The 16,714-nt window shown below is 35.9% G+C and overlaps 1 protein-coding gene across 4 annotated transcripts in view; it reads left to right on the plus strand.

The window, feature by feature from the left end:
• LRRK2 (leucine rich repeat kinase 2) overlaps positions 1-16,714 on the plus strand; it is a 142,701-nt gene that overhangs the window by 22,760 nt on the left and 103,227 nt on the right. For all 4 annotated transcript variants that reach the window (XM_055250254.2, XM_063620135.1, XM_055250253.2 and 1 more), the window contains 6 exons: positions 1,683-1,802; positions 3,087-3,229; positions 3,320-3,399; positions 4,759-4,865; positions 10,369-10,498; positions 12,753-12,877. In XM_055250254.2, coding sequence (XP_055106229.1) covers positions 1,683-1,802; positions 3,087-3,229; positions 3,320-3,399; positions 4,759-4,865; positions 10,369-10,498; positions 12,753-12,877 — 705 coding nt within the window. The remainder of the gene's footprint in view (positions 1-1,682; positions 1,803-3,086; positions 3,230-3,319; positions 3,400-4,758; positions 4,866-10,368; positions 10,499-12,752; positions 12,878-16,714) is intronic.

Consider the following 16,714-nt stretch of genomic DNA (forward strand, 5'->3'; position numbering starts at 1 on the left):
AGCCAGGTATTAGAGTAGCACACTACTGTACAATTCTCTGTTTCATGTTTTACAATTTACCACAGTCAAGTTACAACTTGCACATGTTACATTAAAATGTGAGTTCACCTTAATTTCTTGAAATGAGCCAGAAGAAGGGGTTTTGTTTTTGTGATTGGGGAAATGCTACTTGACTGCCAAATTGTCTAGAACAGCACATTAAAGGTGCTTGATTTTATACTGTTAAAATTAAATAAACCATGGCAACTGTCATGTCATAGGTAGCTTTTGTATTATTCTGTAACTTTTTTTGAAAATAAAGAGTGATCAAATCGATCTTCAGGTAAAGAATCTTTTTTCTCTTGTTTATCTCTTAGTGGATGATGATTTGTTCCATTTAATGGGTAGAGAATTTATTGTTGCTGTTACTGTTTCAAAAGTAGCTGAATAAAACTCTTAACTTTTTCTTCATAGTTAAAATTAAAACCTCAAGTAAATAAATATTTAACGTTTTGCCAAACTATGTAATCTAATTATGGGCTTAATGCATTTAAAGGCTTTGTACAATTTGCTACATATTTTCACACAAATTACCTGAACATAAGTCTAGTCTTCGTGCTGTTTTCTGAGGCACACAGTGATTCAGTGACAGAACAGCTGTTGGCAGTGGTGTGGGTATAATAGGGAAAAGAGAGTGATGGGGACAACCCAAGTTTAGACAAGCTGGTAAAAGTAGAAGAAAATCTTTTTGAAAACGCTAGTGATCACTAAGGGCTGTGGAGAATGTTTACTTGGTGGATGAATGTGGAAGAGGCAACAGCATGGGAAGGTGTTGGTAAAGGAGCCCCATACTTGCTTAAACTGCCTTTGATTGTGAGGCCGTTGATGAATATTTTGTTTGGGCTTTAGGTTTTTTATGATACAGGATCTTTTCCATTTCTGGCTTTGTATCTCAGAGATCACTTAGTTAAACTTATAGATGAATAGGAGTTTCAATTCTTTGTTTTAGAAAGAAGCTTGGTAACTGTTAGTGAGTTACAAATAAGCCAAATAGAAGAAGGTACATATTTCCGCAGTATCAGATAAAGATTTTCCTCATAAGGATTTAGACTCTTGGATGTCATATTAATTCTCAGAAGAGTGGGTATAAAAAGGTATGGGGTTTCTTCCGGGGGTGGGCTGGAGGTGGTGATATATCTTTTTTTTTTTTTCTGAGATCATCATAGACAAGATCAAATAATGGTAAACATGCCAATGAATTTTCTAAGCACTATTCCTTTAAGTGAAAGAAGAGTGTTTCAGTAAAATGATTTAATATTGGGTCTTCTAAAAGACAGATTTAAGAGTTTCATCTTTAAAAGGCAGAAAAATTCAGTTATTTTATACAACGAATATTGTCGTGCCGTGTGTCACAGACATGGCGTGAGAGGGAATCAGAGAACATGCAGTTCGTACAACCCAAACTAGTATCATTATTTTCGCTCAGTCACTTCCATTGTCTAAGTAAGATAATTAAAGGACAGCATAAAATAAAATTTCAAAACTTTACTCAATCATATTAAGCTATTTTAATTAAAGTAAATGTCTTAATGCCATTGAATATTCATCACCATTCAAAATTATTGATGTAAATAGTGTTATATGTTAAAGGTAATTTAACTTGCATGGATGAGAATTCAGCTAATGTTTCACTTAACTTTTAGGTAATTTTTTCAATATCCTGGTATTAAACGAAGTCCATGAGTTTGTGGTGAAAGCTGTGCAGCAGTACCCAGAGAACGCAGCATTACAGATCTCAGCGCTCAGCTGTTTGGCCCTCCTCAGTAAGTAACTTCACTAAAAAGGGGATTCTTACAGAGGCATTTCACATCCAGTATGAACATTGTAACGAGAGAATCATATGTACAGATGGAAGCATTCCATGCCTTTCCTGTCATGTGTAGCTCATTTTCCGATAGAGGATACTTTCAAGGAAACTAACAGTTGTGACAAGTATACACATCTCAATGTAGAGTTTTGCTTTACATCGTTCTTGATTCAGCTTTGTCATTAAACAGCTAATCTGTTTTAAAAACATTTTTATTTGTGGCTGGGCATGGTGGCTCATGCCTGTAATCTCAGCACTTTGGGAGGCCGAGGCAGATTGATCACAAGGTCAGGAGTTCGAGACCAGCCTGGCCAACATGGTGAAACCCCATCTCTACTAAAAATATAAAAATTAGTCTCGCATGGTGGTGGGCACCTGTAATCCCAGCTGCTCGGGAGGCTGAGGCAGGAGAATCGCTTGAAACTGGAGGGTAGAGGTTGCAGTGAGCTGAGATTCTGCCACTGCCCTCCAGCTTGGGCAACAAGAACGAAACTCCATCTCAAAAAAAATAGTTTATTTGTATTTTAAATTCTGGTGTACACGTGCAGGATGTGCAGGTTTTTTACATAGGTAGACGTGTGCCATGGTGGTTTGCTATACCTATTAACCCATCACCTAGGTATTAAGCCCAGCATCCATTAGCTATTTTTCCTAATGCTCTCCCTTCTCCAGTCCCATCCCCCAACAGGCCCCAGTGTGTATTGTTCCTCTCCCTGTGTTCATGTGTTCTCATTGTTCAGCTCCCATTTATAAGTGAGAACATGCAGTGTGTGGTTTTCTCTTCATGTGTTAGTTATCTGAGGATAATGGTTTCCAGCACCATCCGTGTCCCTACAAAGGCCATGATATCATTCCTTTTTATGGCTGCATAGTATTCCATGGCATATATGTACCACATTTTCTTTATCCAGTCTATCATTGATGGGCTTTTGGGTTGATTCAATGTCTTTGCTATTGTGAACAGTGCTGTGATGAACTAATCTTTTCAACTAATCCTCCTCTCATTTATTAGGTTTTTTTTTTTTTGGTACCTTCTTCCTTGTTTTATTTATTTATCTGGATAGGATGGTAGTATTATGAGATGTATAATATATTAAAAATTATCTTTATAATTGACCAAGGCTTTTACTAAAGCACAACTCATTCTGTTGGTAATATTTCAAAATATGGACTTAGAGTTGGTCAAACTATTAAGTAGATTATATATAATGTTTTTATTTATTTTTCAATTTTTTTCAAGCTGAGACTATTTTCTTAAATCAAGATTTAGAGGAAAAGAATGAGAATCAAGAGAATGATGATGAGGGTGAAGAAGATAAATTGTTTTGGCTGGAAGCCTGTTACAAAGCATTAACATGGCATAGAAAGAACAAGCACGTGCAGGTAGGACTCTCATGAATATTAGAGTTATTCAAAATTATGTTTTCCAATCATTTATATTTTGACAGGTTTCTTTTTTCTCCCCTAATCCAGGAGGCCGCATGCTGGGCACTAAATAATCTCCTTATGTACCAAAACAGTTTACATGAGAAGATTGGAGATGAAGATGGCCAGTTAGTAGTTTTGATTTTATATGATAGAAAATTTCAGTTATATTTTAAATCAATACCTATAAAATACCTTAACCATAACTTTTGTTAGAAATATTTTTGATATAGGCATTTAGTTTTAGATGTTGCTGCAAAATAGTAGTAGGTATGTAGTATTTTGATCTCATTACCTTCAGGAGTTAGAAAAGGTGGGATGAGAGTTATTACTGAGAGATCTGGAATCAAGGGTCATTTGGTAATTCATGAATCATGGAGAAAGAATCTTTCTATTTTCTGGCTGATCGTTTTAAAATGCCATATTAATTCATCTTGGTTGATAGAAATTGCAGAGCCATCTGTGATCTTTTCTTCATGGTGACTAGCCAGCAGGTTGTCAATATCAGAAATTAGATTTGGTTAGAGAGCTTCCTATGATGAGTTCCCATCTGATGTGACAGAGTTGACCTGTCTTCTTTCGAGAGGGTTATTTGAAGCTGTCATCTCTGGATAACTCTTTCAATAGGAGTGCCATTCAAACATCATAAGACCGGCACTCTCTCCCAAAGATACAAGCTGTAGCAAGGAGTTTTGTGCATATCAAGTTTGTTTCATATCCGTGAGCCTTTGTGTTTTATGGCAACTGATTGATTATACTTGTGCTATTTGCAGTGGGTATCCTCTGGATTTTAAATTGTGAATGACTTATTTTGGAAACAAATAGTAGTATTCTATGTCTGAAATCTTGACAGTCTATTTGTTTAATTATCTATTGCTGATAAGAAGGGAATTAATAACACAGATGCTACTTAATTAAATATTTTCATTTTGACAAGAAACAGTAATTCTTTTGAAAACTATGCTAAATTGGCATCTTAATAATCTCATGCTGAGCAAGGCTTTTGGAGATTAGGGTAAGGGAGATTCATGTTGCAGTTTGTAAATTTCAGTTCATAGGATACCTATTTTTCAATATCCGTAAGATAACTTTAAATATATTATTAAAACAAAGAAAATATATTTATGTTGTACATCTTTAAAACCTACCTTGCTTCTTTACAATTTTTAATTTTTCCTCTCATTTCCGTTCTCTTCTTCTCCTCACTTTACCTTTTCCCTCAGTGTCTCTTTACATATCTGCTGAGCTTTTTTATTTCTCTCTGCTGCGTGTTGGCTTTTGAAAAAGCATAAAAATACTAATTTGTTAGTATTTAATTAATTCGAGTCTTAAAAAATGAGCTATTATTCACTCTTGTAAGTGGAGGTGGCGTAAAATATTGTTTATATGCTCTTAATTGTTGTTAGAGATATTTGATAATGGCAAGTGAGAATTTGAGATAGTTATTTAAAAGATTACTACTAACATTTTATTTGAATTTTTGAAAGTTTCCCAGCTCATAGGGAAGTGATGCTCTCCATGCTGATGCATTCTTCATCAAAGGAAGTTTTCCAGGCATCTGCGAATGCATTGTCAACTCTCTTAGAACAAAATGGTAAGCAGTGGACCATATCTTCAAATAAAGGGGAACACATTTTTGTGGCATTTTTAATTACAGAGGCTATATATTGTGAAAAATTTACATAATTTATATAGCTATATATTGTGAAAGATATCTCTATGTGTAGAGATATGTTGACATATGGATTATGAATATATAGGTAAAAGGATGAAGAATAAAATAAACATTTGTTGTATATTTTTCCGGACTTCTATGTGTAAACTCACACATGACATATACAAAATTGTATGTATTTTGTAGAAATGGGATCATATTATACTCCTTTATAACCAAATTGTATTTATTCTCTTTTTTATGTTGATACATGTGTATTCTCACATTATCATTTTATTTTTAATTTTTTAAATTAATTTTTGTTTTTAGATATGGTCTCACTCTGTCACCTAGGCTGGAGTGCAGTAGCATGATCATGGCTCACTATAACCTCAAACTTTTGGACTCAGGTGATCCTCCCACTTCAGCCTCCAGAGTAGCTGGGACTACAGGCATGCACTGCCATGCCTCGCTAATTTTTTGCAGAGATGGTGTTTTGCCATGTTGCCCGGGCTGGTCTCGAATTCCTGGGCTCAAGCAATCCATCTGCCTTGGCCTCCCAAGTGCTGGGATTACAGGCATGAACCATTGTGCCCGGCCCAAATTATCATTTTTAATAGCTGTGTAGTTTTTCAGTGCTTGCCTGTATTCTATTTTATGAACCAATTTCTTACTGATGAAGTTTTAGTTTGTGTCCAGTGGGATGTTTCTGGAACTCATAGTAAACACCAATGATCACTTTCCTCCTCTGTTTTCCTTTATACATGGTTCCTATTATTTTCTTGGGAAAATTCATAGAAATGCAACTGGGTAGAGAGCTAGTCACCATTTTAAAATCTGGTAAAATTGTTTATTATAAATTTTTGCACTATACTTTTTTAAAAAATGGTTCTTTACATGTAATTCTTCTAAGTCTTTTTTTTTTACTATACTTTAGGTTTTAGGGTACATGTGCACAATGTGCAGGTTTGTTACATATGTATCCATGTGCCATGTTGTTTTGCTGCACCCATTAACTCGTCATTTAGCATTAGGCATATCTCCTAATGCTGTCCCTCCCCCTTCTCCCAACCCCACAACAGTCCCCGGAGTGTGATGTTCCCCTTCCTGTGTCCATGAGTTCTCATTGTTCAATTCCCACCTATGAGTGAGAACATGCGATGTTTGGTTTTTTGTCCTTGCAATAGTTTACTGAGAATGATGTTTTCCAGTTTCATCCATGTCCCTACAAAGGACATGAACTCATCAATTTTTATGGCTGCATAGTATTCCATGGTGTATATGTGCCACATTTTCTTAATCCAGTCTATCATTGTTGGACATTTGGGTTGGTTCCAAGTCTTTGCTATTGTGAATAGTGCCGTGATAAACATACGTGTGCATGTGTCTTTATAGCAGCATGATTTATAGTCCTTTGGGTATATACCCAGTAATGGGATGGCTGGGTCAAATGGTATTTCTGGTTCTAGATCCCTGAGGAATCGCCACACTGACTTCCACAATGGTTGAACTAGTTTACAGTCCCACCAACAGTGTAAAAGTGTTCCTATTTCTCCACATCCTCTCCAGCACCTGTTGTTTCCTGACTTTTTAATGATGGCCATTCTAACTGGTGTGAGATGGTATCTCATTGTGGTTTTGATTTGCATTTCTCTGATGGCCAGTGATGAGGAGCATTTTTTCATGTGTTTTTTGGCTGCAAAAATGTCTTCTTTTGAGAAGTGTCTGTTCATGTCCTTCACCCACTTTTTGATGGGGTTGTTTGTTTTTTTCTTGTAAATTTGTTTGAGTTCATTATAGATTCTGGATATTAGCCCTTTGTCAGATGAGTAGGTTGCAAAAATTTTCTCCCATTCTGTAGGTTGCCTGTTCACTCTGATGGTAGTTTCTTTTGCTGTGCAGAAGCTCTTTAGTTTAATGAGATCCCATTGGTCAATTTTGGCTTTTGTTGCCATTGCTTTTGGTGTTTTAGACATGAAGTCCTTGCCCACGCCTATGTCCTGAATGGTATTGCCTAGGTTTTCTTGTAGGGTTTTAATGGTTTTAGGTCTAACATGTAAGTCTTTAATCCATCTTGAATTATTTTTTGTATAAGGTGTAAAGAAGGGATCCAGTTTCAGCTTTCTACATATGGCTAGCCAATTTTCCCAGCACCATTTATTAGATAGGGAATCCTTTCTTCTAAGTCTTATAGCTTTGTATAATTAAGAAGAGAAAAATGGCTTGTATACCTTTAGAAAGACATGAGTTTTAAGATTATAGTTCAGGCTGCTCAAATTTCTTCCCCCATAAACAAGAATACTGCCAGAAATCCTTAGGTGAAAACTCATCATAAAGGCATTGGGACTTGGCAGCTTTTGCAGGATATTTTTGGAGGGCGAAAAATAGAGAAAAACACTGAAAGTCAGAGACAGAGACCAGTGTAAGCACCAGCTTTTAAGAGAGAACCTGGGTAGGGTGGAAAAAAAAATAAAGCAACCACCTCATGCATGTTTCTTTATATTATTATTGAAGTCAAATAAAGAGGAAAATTATTTCTTCTTCCTCCTTCTCCTTTTTCATCTCATCTCTCCGATGGCACCTTAACAAAACGCTTGGAGTGGCCAGGGCACTGACAGACAGACAGTGGCTGCCCTCAAGGATAACGAGTCAGAGTAAAAGGGGAAGGAGAGGGAATCGCTGTTCTCGAGTCTCTCTTATTCTACTGTGCAGTTAAAGAGGTCTGGACAGGGATTTCACTCCCAAAAATGAGGACTGGACTCTGTGGCTTCTGTTGGGGCACCTTTAGAGTGGAGGTAGACTTTTACTATGTACAGACAACATTGCGTTGGTGACATCATTCATAACCACCTGGAAATCTCCTTTGATATGCAAATCAAGCAACCACAACTTTGTGAAATTTCGACTGCTTCCTATTGTGGTGTCTGAGGACTGGTTACATTCAGAGTCCACCCTGATGTCTTTGTTCAGTTTTCTGCTCTTTCTAGTTCCTTACTTCTTTGTTCCTGGTCACCTGTCAGGTAAAATGTCCTCAGATCCTTTTGTATTGTCTTTGGAGTTCTGCCTTAATAAAGCATGAAGAACTTGAGTAGCTCGTTCATCAACTTTCTTGGGCAATTTCTCCTTGAAAGACACTTGGGAACCTTTGTGTGTACAGAGCTGAGCATGGCTTTTTTTTTAGAAAAAATGGCTACATTGGTAGGCAGAAGAACTGGGTCTTTGGAACCTTGGAGGTCCCCAGGTTGCATACATCTTGTGTGACATTTTTCCCATTCAATTAATTAATATTTATTGAGCTCCCAAGTGTCTAGTGTCTGTAGGCATTTGGGATACATTCGTTAAGTAAAAATCCAAGGCTCATGGAGTTTAAACTGTACTAGGAAAGATAATAAGATTAACTAAAATATGTAATATTTGAGGCAGTTAAGAATAAAAAATGAAGCAAGGAAGGAGAATATGATATGTTAGACATCAGAGGAGATGAAGTTGTGAATAGGCAGCCAGGAAAGAAGGTGACTATTGAGTAAGACCTGCAGGGCGTTGCATATTGTTTTTTGCCTCTGAAAGCAGTTAATTTCCTGTTAAAATGGAGTGGATGAGATCAAGAGTATTATGTAGATAGCTGGTAAATGCGATAGCATGCAAAATGTTCTATAAAGTCTAACGTGACTTTATGATGAAATTTCTTCTCCTAGGTTTATTGCTTGCAATTTGCAAATCACACATTGGGTTACTGTCTAGGATAGTGATTCTTAAAGTGTGGTTCCTGGACCAGCAGCATTTGCTGGGGAAATTTGATAAACAATGTAAATTCAAGGGCCCCATACAGACCTTCTCAATCATAAACCCTGGAGTTGAGACCCAGCAATCCATGTTTTAACAAGCTCTCCAGGTGATTCAGATGCACACTAAAGTTTGAGAACCACTGACCTAGTGTCATTTTTGTCTTTTAAAGTGTCTTCTTGGCTAGAAGCTAGCCACTTTGGGAAAGGTTATTACAACTTCTGATGTGATCGAGCAAAGTGACCAACTCTTTATTGTATCTTAATGTGTGATATTCTGAATGTGTTTGAAAGTATGAGTTTTTCAGGCTCTGGCAGTATTTTAGAATGTGTATGTGATTTCTACTTATTTCCATGTTTTGTCCCATCTTCTTAAGATAGACTACTTATTTTAAAAACAGTACTTAAGTTAAGACTTTTTACGTTTCTTTTTCTGCCACTTTCAAAGTGTTGAATCACAGTGTGTAATGTTGGAACTGATATTTTTATAGAGGCTTCAAGACAATTGATATTTATGTGGAAACTTGAAGACAATAGATTTATGTTTAGTGAAGGAAGTTTATTACAAAGAGGAAAATTGGCCAGTTGTGGTGGCTCACGCCTGTAATCCCAGCACTTTGGGAGGCCAAGGCAGGAGGATTGCTTGAGCTCAGGAGTTCAAGACCAGGCTGGGCAACATAGTGAGATCCCCTCTCTACAACATATTAACAAAAATTAGCCAGGCATGGTGGCACACTTGCAGTCCCTGGTACTTGGAGGCTGAGACAGGAGGATCACTTGAGGCTGGGAGGTTAAGACTGCAGTGAGCTATGATCATGCTACTGCACTCCAGCCTTGGCAACAGAGAGAGATGCTGTCACAAAAAGCAACAACAGCAAAAAAAGAGGAAAATTATTCCTTAATCATTATTGCTGGAATATAGTTACTTTCCACAAATAATGAAATACCAGTTGTAAAGCATATCTATATGTTTCCTAGACTTTGGCATTACTTTGTGAAAATAACTGTCATTACTTATGTTCTATGTAAATGCTTTCCATTCCTTTGTATATGATGGCATATATAGAAATTACAATGTTTGTAAAGTCCGCTGGGATAAATGGTCAAAGCAGCTGAAGGCTGAAAGCAACCAAGCCTGTTACAGCCCCTTCATTCCCCATACTCCCAAAAAGCTGAGTGAATGGTCAATACCTCCACATGCTTGTAACTCATTCCCAGCCCACCATTGTCTAGCATATCTGGTTAGTCTTAGCTCTATGTAAGTGCAGTTATTTGTGAACTTGTTTTAAGTATTGGAATAAAATTTAACTTTCATTCTTATTTTGGAGACCATTATTTAAACAGATTTCTTTTTTCCTGGAAAAACACTCCTTTGCAATGGGCAGAGACATGGTGATTACATTAAAACCATCTACTCTATGAATAAAAATGTTAAAACCAAAATCCCAGCAAAGGGTTAATAAAGGCAAAAACAATTGGAAATGACATGTGTTTTAAAGAAATAAACATGAATTATCTTTAAGCTGTCAATGAACTATAAATTATGTGTGCTCTTGTATATGCTTTCCTGTAAATTTGGACTATATTAATATTCTAAATCTTATGGTAAAATTATGAAAATATGCTTTCGTATCTATAAGTAACATTTTTAAAAATCTCAGTTAATTTCAGAAAAATACTGTTATCAAAAGGAATATACCTGAATGTTTTGGAGTTAATGCAGAAGCATATATATTCTCCTGAAGTGGCTGAAAGTGGCTGTAAAATGCTAAATCATCTTTTTGAAGGAAGGTAATATAGATTCATTAACTTGTACAGAATATATCATATTGGGCCAGGTAGAATATCAATATTTCAAGCATATTTCTAACAATGAAAAGAAAAAGAAAAACATAAGACACTGGAGAATTGAAGCATTTTGCAATGTAATCTCATGTCACTAGTACCATAGACTTACTTTATCTGAACACTGAAAGGAATGGCAAGATTGTGGAAACATGTTGAAGGTTTGCTTTTGAACCTGATGCATGATGTTGACTATATTTTGAAAAGTGGTAATTGTATAGCACATAGCATACAGCAGTTTTTCTAATTATTGTGTGTGTGAAAGTTATAAAAGATAAAATCAGGATATGGCTAAATTTTGCTCTTTCACAACGAATATGTTATTCCTTCATCTGAATGAACTTTGTCTTCTTTTCCTGCTCTCAATCCTTAGTTAGGGAAAATTTTAACTACATCTAGTCCAAGTGCAGAGATGTTAAGATTATGTAGCTGTCGGTTAGTGGCACAACAGAGACCAGATCCTTTGATCTATGTGTGGATGGTGGTGGGGCAGGGTGGGATGAGGTGGGGGTGAGGGGTGGTAGATGTGGGCAGAACTTGTGGCTTAAAAAAAACACCCGTTTAAAAGACTAAAAATGAATAATATGCAGAAGGTACCTACTGTAGAATAGGCTCAATGCCTTTTTGCATTTTGTTCAGCCAAAAAATATGATGTAAATTTGGCATTGTCTGAGTAAATTTCGAACAAAAAGAGGCTATACAGAAAACTTTCATGTGTAAAAAAAATAATTGGCACAGAAGTTGCAGTAAAAACTAATTTTGTTCCTGGCTTTGCCACTAATTTGAGCCAACTGTTTCATCTCTAAAACTTCACGTTCCTCATTGGTAAAGAGGAACGATAACAACCTTGAAAGTTGTAAGCTTAGAATGTAAGGATTAAATAAATTAATTTTTACAAAGGGATTAGGATAATGCCTGCTGCATTTTAAGCACTCAACAAATTGTATCTATTGTTATACTGTTATTAAGTGTGAATAAATGAAGTGCATATAGCATGAAATGTAGCATAACTGCAGACTTGAAAGAAGTAGGGTTACACTGTTTTTAACATCAGTCTAACTAATCTATGTTTGTATATCTCTCTAAGCTGTATTTCTCTTATTTAAATGTTGTTTTTGAACACTGAGATGAAAAGTTTATCTTAAATATTGACTTTAATGGTGCCAGAAGTGTGCGAACCTTTACAAATGAGGCAAAAACACAGCGGAATACACTCCAGTCTAGGATTCTGTAGATTCTGGGCAAGGCATTTAATGTTTCTGGCTGCATGCTCTTAAGTAAAATGTGCACAGTTGCAGTCCTGGAGATTCCGCTTTGGCTCTGACAATGTGTCTGCCCCTACAGAACTCATGTTAGTTGAGAGACTGATAAGTAAAATACAGTCTCAGAATGCAGCGGCAGTAGTGTGTAAAAGACGCAATGGTAAGAGTAGAGTGGACCCAGCTGGGGTTGCCCAAGGAGGGGAGGCTCCAACGGAGGGATGTGTTTAAACTGGGACTTTAAGTTGGAAAAGAAGGAATGTATCTCAGTGTCCACAGAACCATGCAAAGTGAGAACATGGTTCTGATATGCACAAGTTTCAGTTAACAAGGAAAGCAAGGATTGACTGTATTAAAGTTCATAGTACCTACTGCATTCTAGTCAAGTGACATTTGCTCATATGTAAAAGAAAGAATAGCTTAAATACCTTAGAGAAACCAAGACTGTAAAACAAATTAAAAATAATTTAAAATACCATATAAGAAGTCCAGTGACGTTAATCTGGAAGAGGAAGGTTCGTGTGATGTAAAGAGGCCTTGTCTTGGGGTCAGACAAGTTTGGGTACCAGCCTTGTCTCTGTCAGTTTCTAGTGCTAAGACCTGAATATTTAACCTCTATCTGTGTAATCTCTTCATGTAGAAAATGGGGATAATAACACCTGCCTGCTGGGATTGTGGTCATTGACCCATCCTAGGTCAGAAGGATGGTGTTAGTTTTATGAAATGAAATAATTCCCAGGTTACTATGAATTCTATCTTATGAGTTCAAAGTTTAGACAATTACAATTATGTATGCTTATACTACTGGTTTCAAATGCATTTTCATATATCTTTCCTGATAAAATATATTGGTTCTGTCCTCCTGTACTTATTTCAATTTGGTGTTTATACCATTGAATCAGATCGGTCTTTCAATAAACATGCCGATTTTATATCCCCAGCAACACTTCCCTGGATATAATGGCAGCAGTGGTCCCCAAAATAATAACAGTTATGAAATGTCATGAGACATCATTACCAGTGCAGCTGGAGGCGCTTCGAGCTATTTTACATTTTATAGTGCCAGGTAAGTTACATAGTTGATTGTGGGAAAAGGTAACAATTTGAATGGATTTTTGATTTTTCACGAAACAGCAATATTCTAGGCAAATATTAAAAGACTAGTTTCTGTCGACTAAATGTAAATCTTTCTGTTAAACCAAAAAGAGGTTAAATATGATGCAGAAGAGTCACTTAGATTAATTTTTATAAGAAAACAATATGAAATTCAGTAATTTATTTATACAAAATAACTACAATGTAAAATGTGGAGATTTTATTTTTAAGGAGGGTGTTCATCTCCGGTAATTCTTTTCTATTTTTGTTGCCATGACCTGAGTTCAAGCTTTTTTTCTCTTGTTTGAATTATACTATTAGCTAATTTTCATACCTGTTCTCTTCCTTCATTTCCATCCTTTTCTTACTCTATGATTGAATTAATCTTTCTCCAATGTAGCTTGTACTCATTTACCTCAATGGCTTCCACCCTCCACCCACCTTTAATTCTTACTTACATCTGTTATCACCTTATTTGTTCTCCAAAGCCCCTTTAAAACACCTATGTCTCCATTCATTCAACACATTTATTAAGTGTTTCTTATGTTCTAAGCACTGTGATGCCGTTAAACTTTGAAAGATGAATTGGAAAAAAAGCACAACTGTACTGTTATAGGAGCTTAGAGGTAGATGGAAGTGTAAATAGTTAATTAACAGGCAGTGTGAGAGAGGCCATGATAGATGCATAAATAAAAGGCTTTGAGAATATGGATGGAGGCACAAATAATTTCTTAAAAGGAGTAGGGCAGAGATTGTAATATTTGAGGTGGAAGGGTAAGTAGAGCTGGCCTGGTAGAAAGGCCAAGGAGGACATTTCAAGCAGAAGAAAGTGCACATGGTCGGGGGTGAGTGAGGCATGGAGGATAAGGAGAGGAGTGCTTGGGGATGAGTGTGGAAGGAAAGGCTGAGGCCCAAAGAAAAGGGCCTTGAATGCAGTGCTAAAAAATTTGTGCCTTTTAAAAATGGAGCCAATCCAAGTTGATTAAAAGTGTTTACAGATTGTAGTGTCACACCGACATTTGCAACTAAAGACAATATCATCGTGGTGCAGAGGATGATAGACAGGGAGAGAGACTAGATACAAGGAGATTGGGTTGGAGGTCCATGGTAGTCAAGTGAGACCCGGGGAAGGGACCCGGCAATGGAAACACAGATGAGAGGGCAGATTGGACAGATGGTTGGGAGATCTGTTTGATGTGACATCGTGATCTGTAAGTATGAGGGATGATACTTTGTTCTGTGAAGTTCCCAATCTTTTGAAGTCATTTTTGCCTTGTTCTTTTAAAATGAAATATTCCTAAATCTATCATTTTCTCTAGTTATATAGATATTTTGTTTCTCTGTATAAGAGTATTACTCGATATAAAAGTTTTTTCAAGGCCAGAGCTTTCTTCAGTCATTTTTTTCTGGGCCCCCCAGTCCTCTGGTGGCTATTCAATCAGTATTTTAAAAATTGAATCATGGTGTCCTATTCATAGTTTCAGCTTAGTTTCGAGGCATAATTTAACAGATGTAATTTTACTTGAAAATATTATTGCATGTTTTATTGAATTTTATTTTTAGATTGTAATTTAAAACAATAAAAATGCTTTTGATTATCCTTAAAGTTGACAGCCTTATTCTTTTGAGGGAGGTTTTGAGTTTTAAAGATAACCAAAGGACACTCAAAAACCGTTTCTGTTAGTTAATAAAATAATACTCTTTTAGTCCAAAAGCAAGTTTTGAATACAGTATTTCTTTTCTTTTATTGTTCTTAAACTGACCCTGAAGCAAAATTTTTAGTCAACAATCAATCAGATGTATTATGGGTGCCCTTGAAAATAATCACTTGAGGACTGTACTTTATGTAAAAAAATACATTTTATAAGCATATCAGTGTGTAAGTACATTCTTCTAGTAGGTAAAGGCTTAATCATTTACTCTATGCTAACATATTATACTACCACATTACACCATACTGTGCCGTGCCCTACGTAATGTACCATGCCGTGCAGTACCGTATCATTCTAGGTATCAACAAGTAACTATGGTAGCAATACTCCAGTGGTTTCGAGGTTGAATATGATTCTGGTTTGAACATGTTAAGTTGAGGTTCTTATAAAATACCTAGGTGTACATGTATTCATTTATTAACTAGATTATATTCAGTTTTTTTAGTGGCAAAGATGTACATTATGGCAAATGTGTATAATTTAGGGTCCAATTAAGGATAGCATATTGCATCTAGTGTATATATCTTGTTTCTTTCAATCTATTGCTATACATTTTCTCTTCTACTTTATAGCAACTTGTTGAAGGCATTGAGTTGGTTGCTTTAAGAAAATAATAATAAAGACCCAGTTACTTTAATAAAATATCATTTGACTTGTTTCTTGAGTTACTGCAAGTTTTAGAGGAAATACTGTGAAATTCTCTAAGAAGGGATATAGGCAAATTGGGAAGTGTATAGAGGAGAGTGATTAGGGAGATAAAAGCACATCAAGAAGAGCAATAAGAGGAACTGAGATCGTTTTATTTGAAGAAGAGATGACCCAAGGGGATATGAAACTCTATTCCAATCTACTCACTTATAACCAGTAACAGTAATAATACCAAACAAATATGGAGGACTTAAAAAGTATTAGGCATAGTTTGAAGTATTTTAAGTATATTAACTCTTTTATTTCTCACAGCACTCCATGAGGCAGATCTTATTATTATTATTATTATTATTATTATTATTTTGGTATTGTATGGATGACAAAGCTGCGGCATAGAATTGTAGAGATTTTTAAGGTCAGGCCTGATATAACAGCACCAGATTTTCAGCTTATGCAGGCTGACTCCAGAGTAGGCATTTTAAAATAAATATTTGTGCAACAATCTTGTTCTGAACAACTGTTGTATTTAAAGCACTATGTCTAGAATCCTTAAGGTCTCGGGAGATGATGAGGTTATGGATACTGCTCTCAAAAATTTACAGTCCACACAACCTAAAGGACTGTTACGTAGAAAGGAAATTATATCCATTTGAATAGTAGGACCTCAAGTGATAGAACAAAGACTGGAGAAGAAATTTACAGGAATGTTCATTTGGTCTTAATATAAGGAAGAGGTTTAATAAGACCCATTCCATGTAGCATGATGTTTTTACTACGCAAACAGGCCAGTTTTAGTGGTCACATCTTCTTAAGGCGTAATAGGCAGCCTCAGAAGTTAGTGTGATCTTGGTCACTGGAAATGATACACAGACAGTTTAAGGGACTTGCCCCAGACCTCACGGCTACAGTGAATGTCAGAACCTCTCTGAGTACATTTTAAAATAAGGACTGAAAGTTGGAGGAGGGTTATCAAGGCTGCCTTCTTTACCATAGTATTCCAAGCATTAACAAAATCCTTGGCATGTAATTGGAATTCAAATGCTTCTTAAACAAACGAAAAGTCTGCTGTAGCCAGCTTATACTTTATATTAATGCAGATTATTAAAGTGGAAGATTATAAATGATCATTTATTAATAGTTATGTCTATAATCAGGTTTGGAAAAGATTATTCATTCATAATAATTTTACTTATATGTTATATTACCACATTTTTGACTTGTAGTGTTTTTAGCATAGTTCAGCTACAGTGTAGCTTAATAAGGAATATGATTTTTAAAATAACAATGCTATTATATAGCCTTTACAGAACTTCTAAAAAATGACATGTTTTCTACCACCTTAATACTGAAACTCAAATCTTATCTTTTGCTACGATTATTCCAGCTACTCTGTTTTGTCTACATTTCATTTCTGACCTTTTTATGTTGTAGTCCAAATAACTCTGATT

Source organism: Symphalangus syndactylus, chromosome 17 (genome assembly GCF_028878055.3).
Source record: "Symphalangus syndactylus isolate Jambi chromosome 17, NHGRI_mSymSyn1-v2.1_pri, whole genome shotgun sequence".
Lineage (NCBI taxonomy): Eukaryota > Metazoa > Chordata > Mammalia > Primates > Hylobatidae > Symphalangus > Symphalangus syndactylus.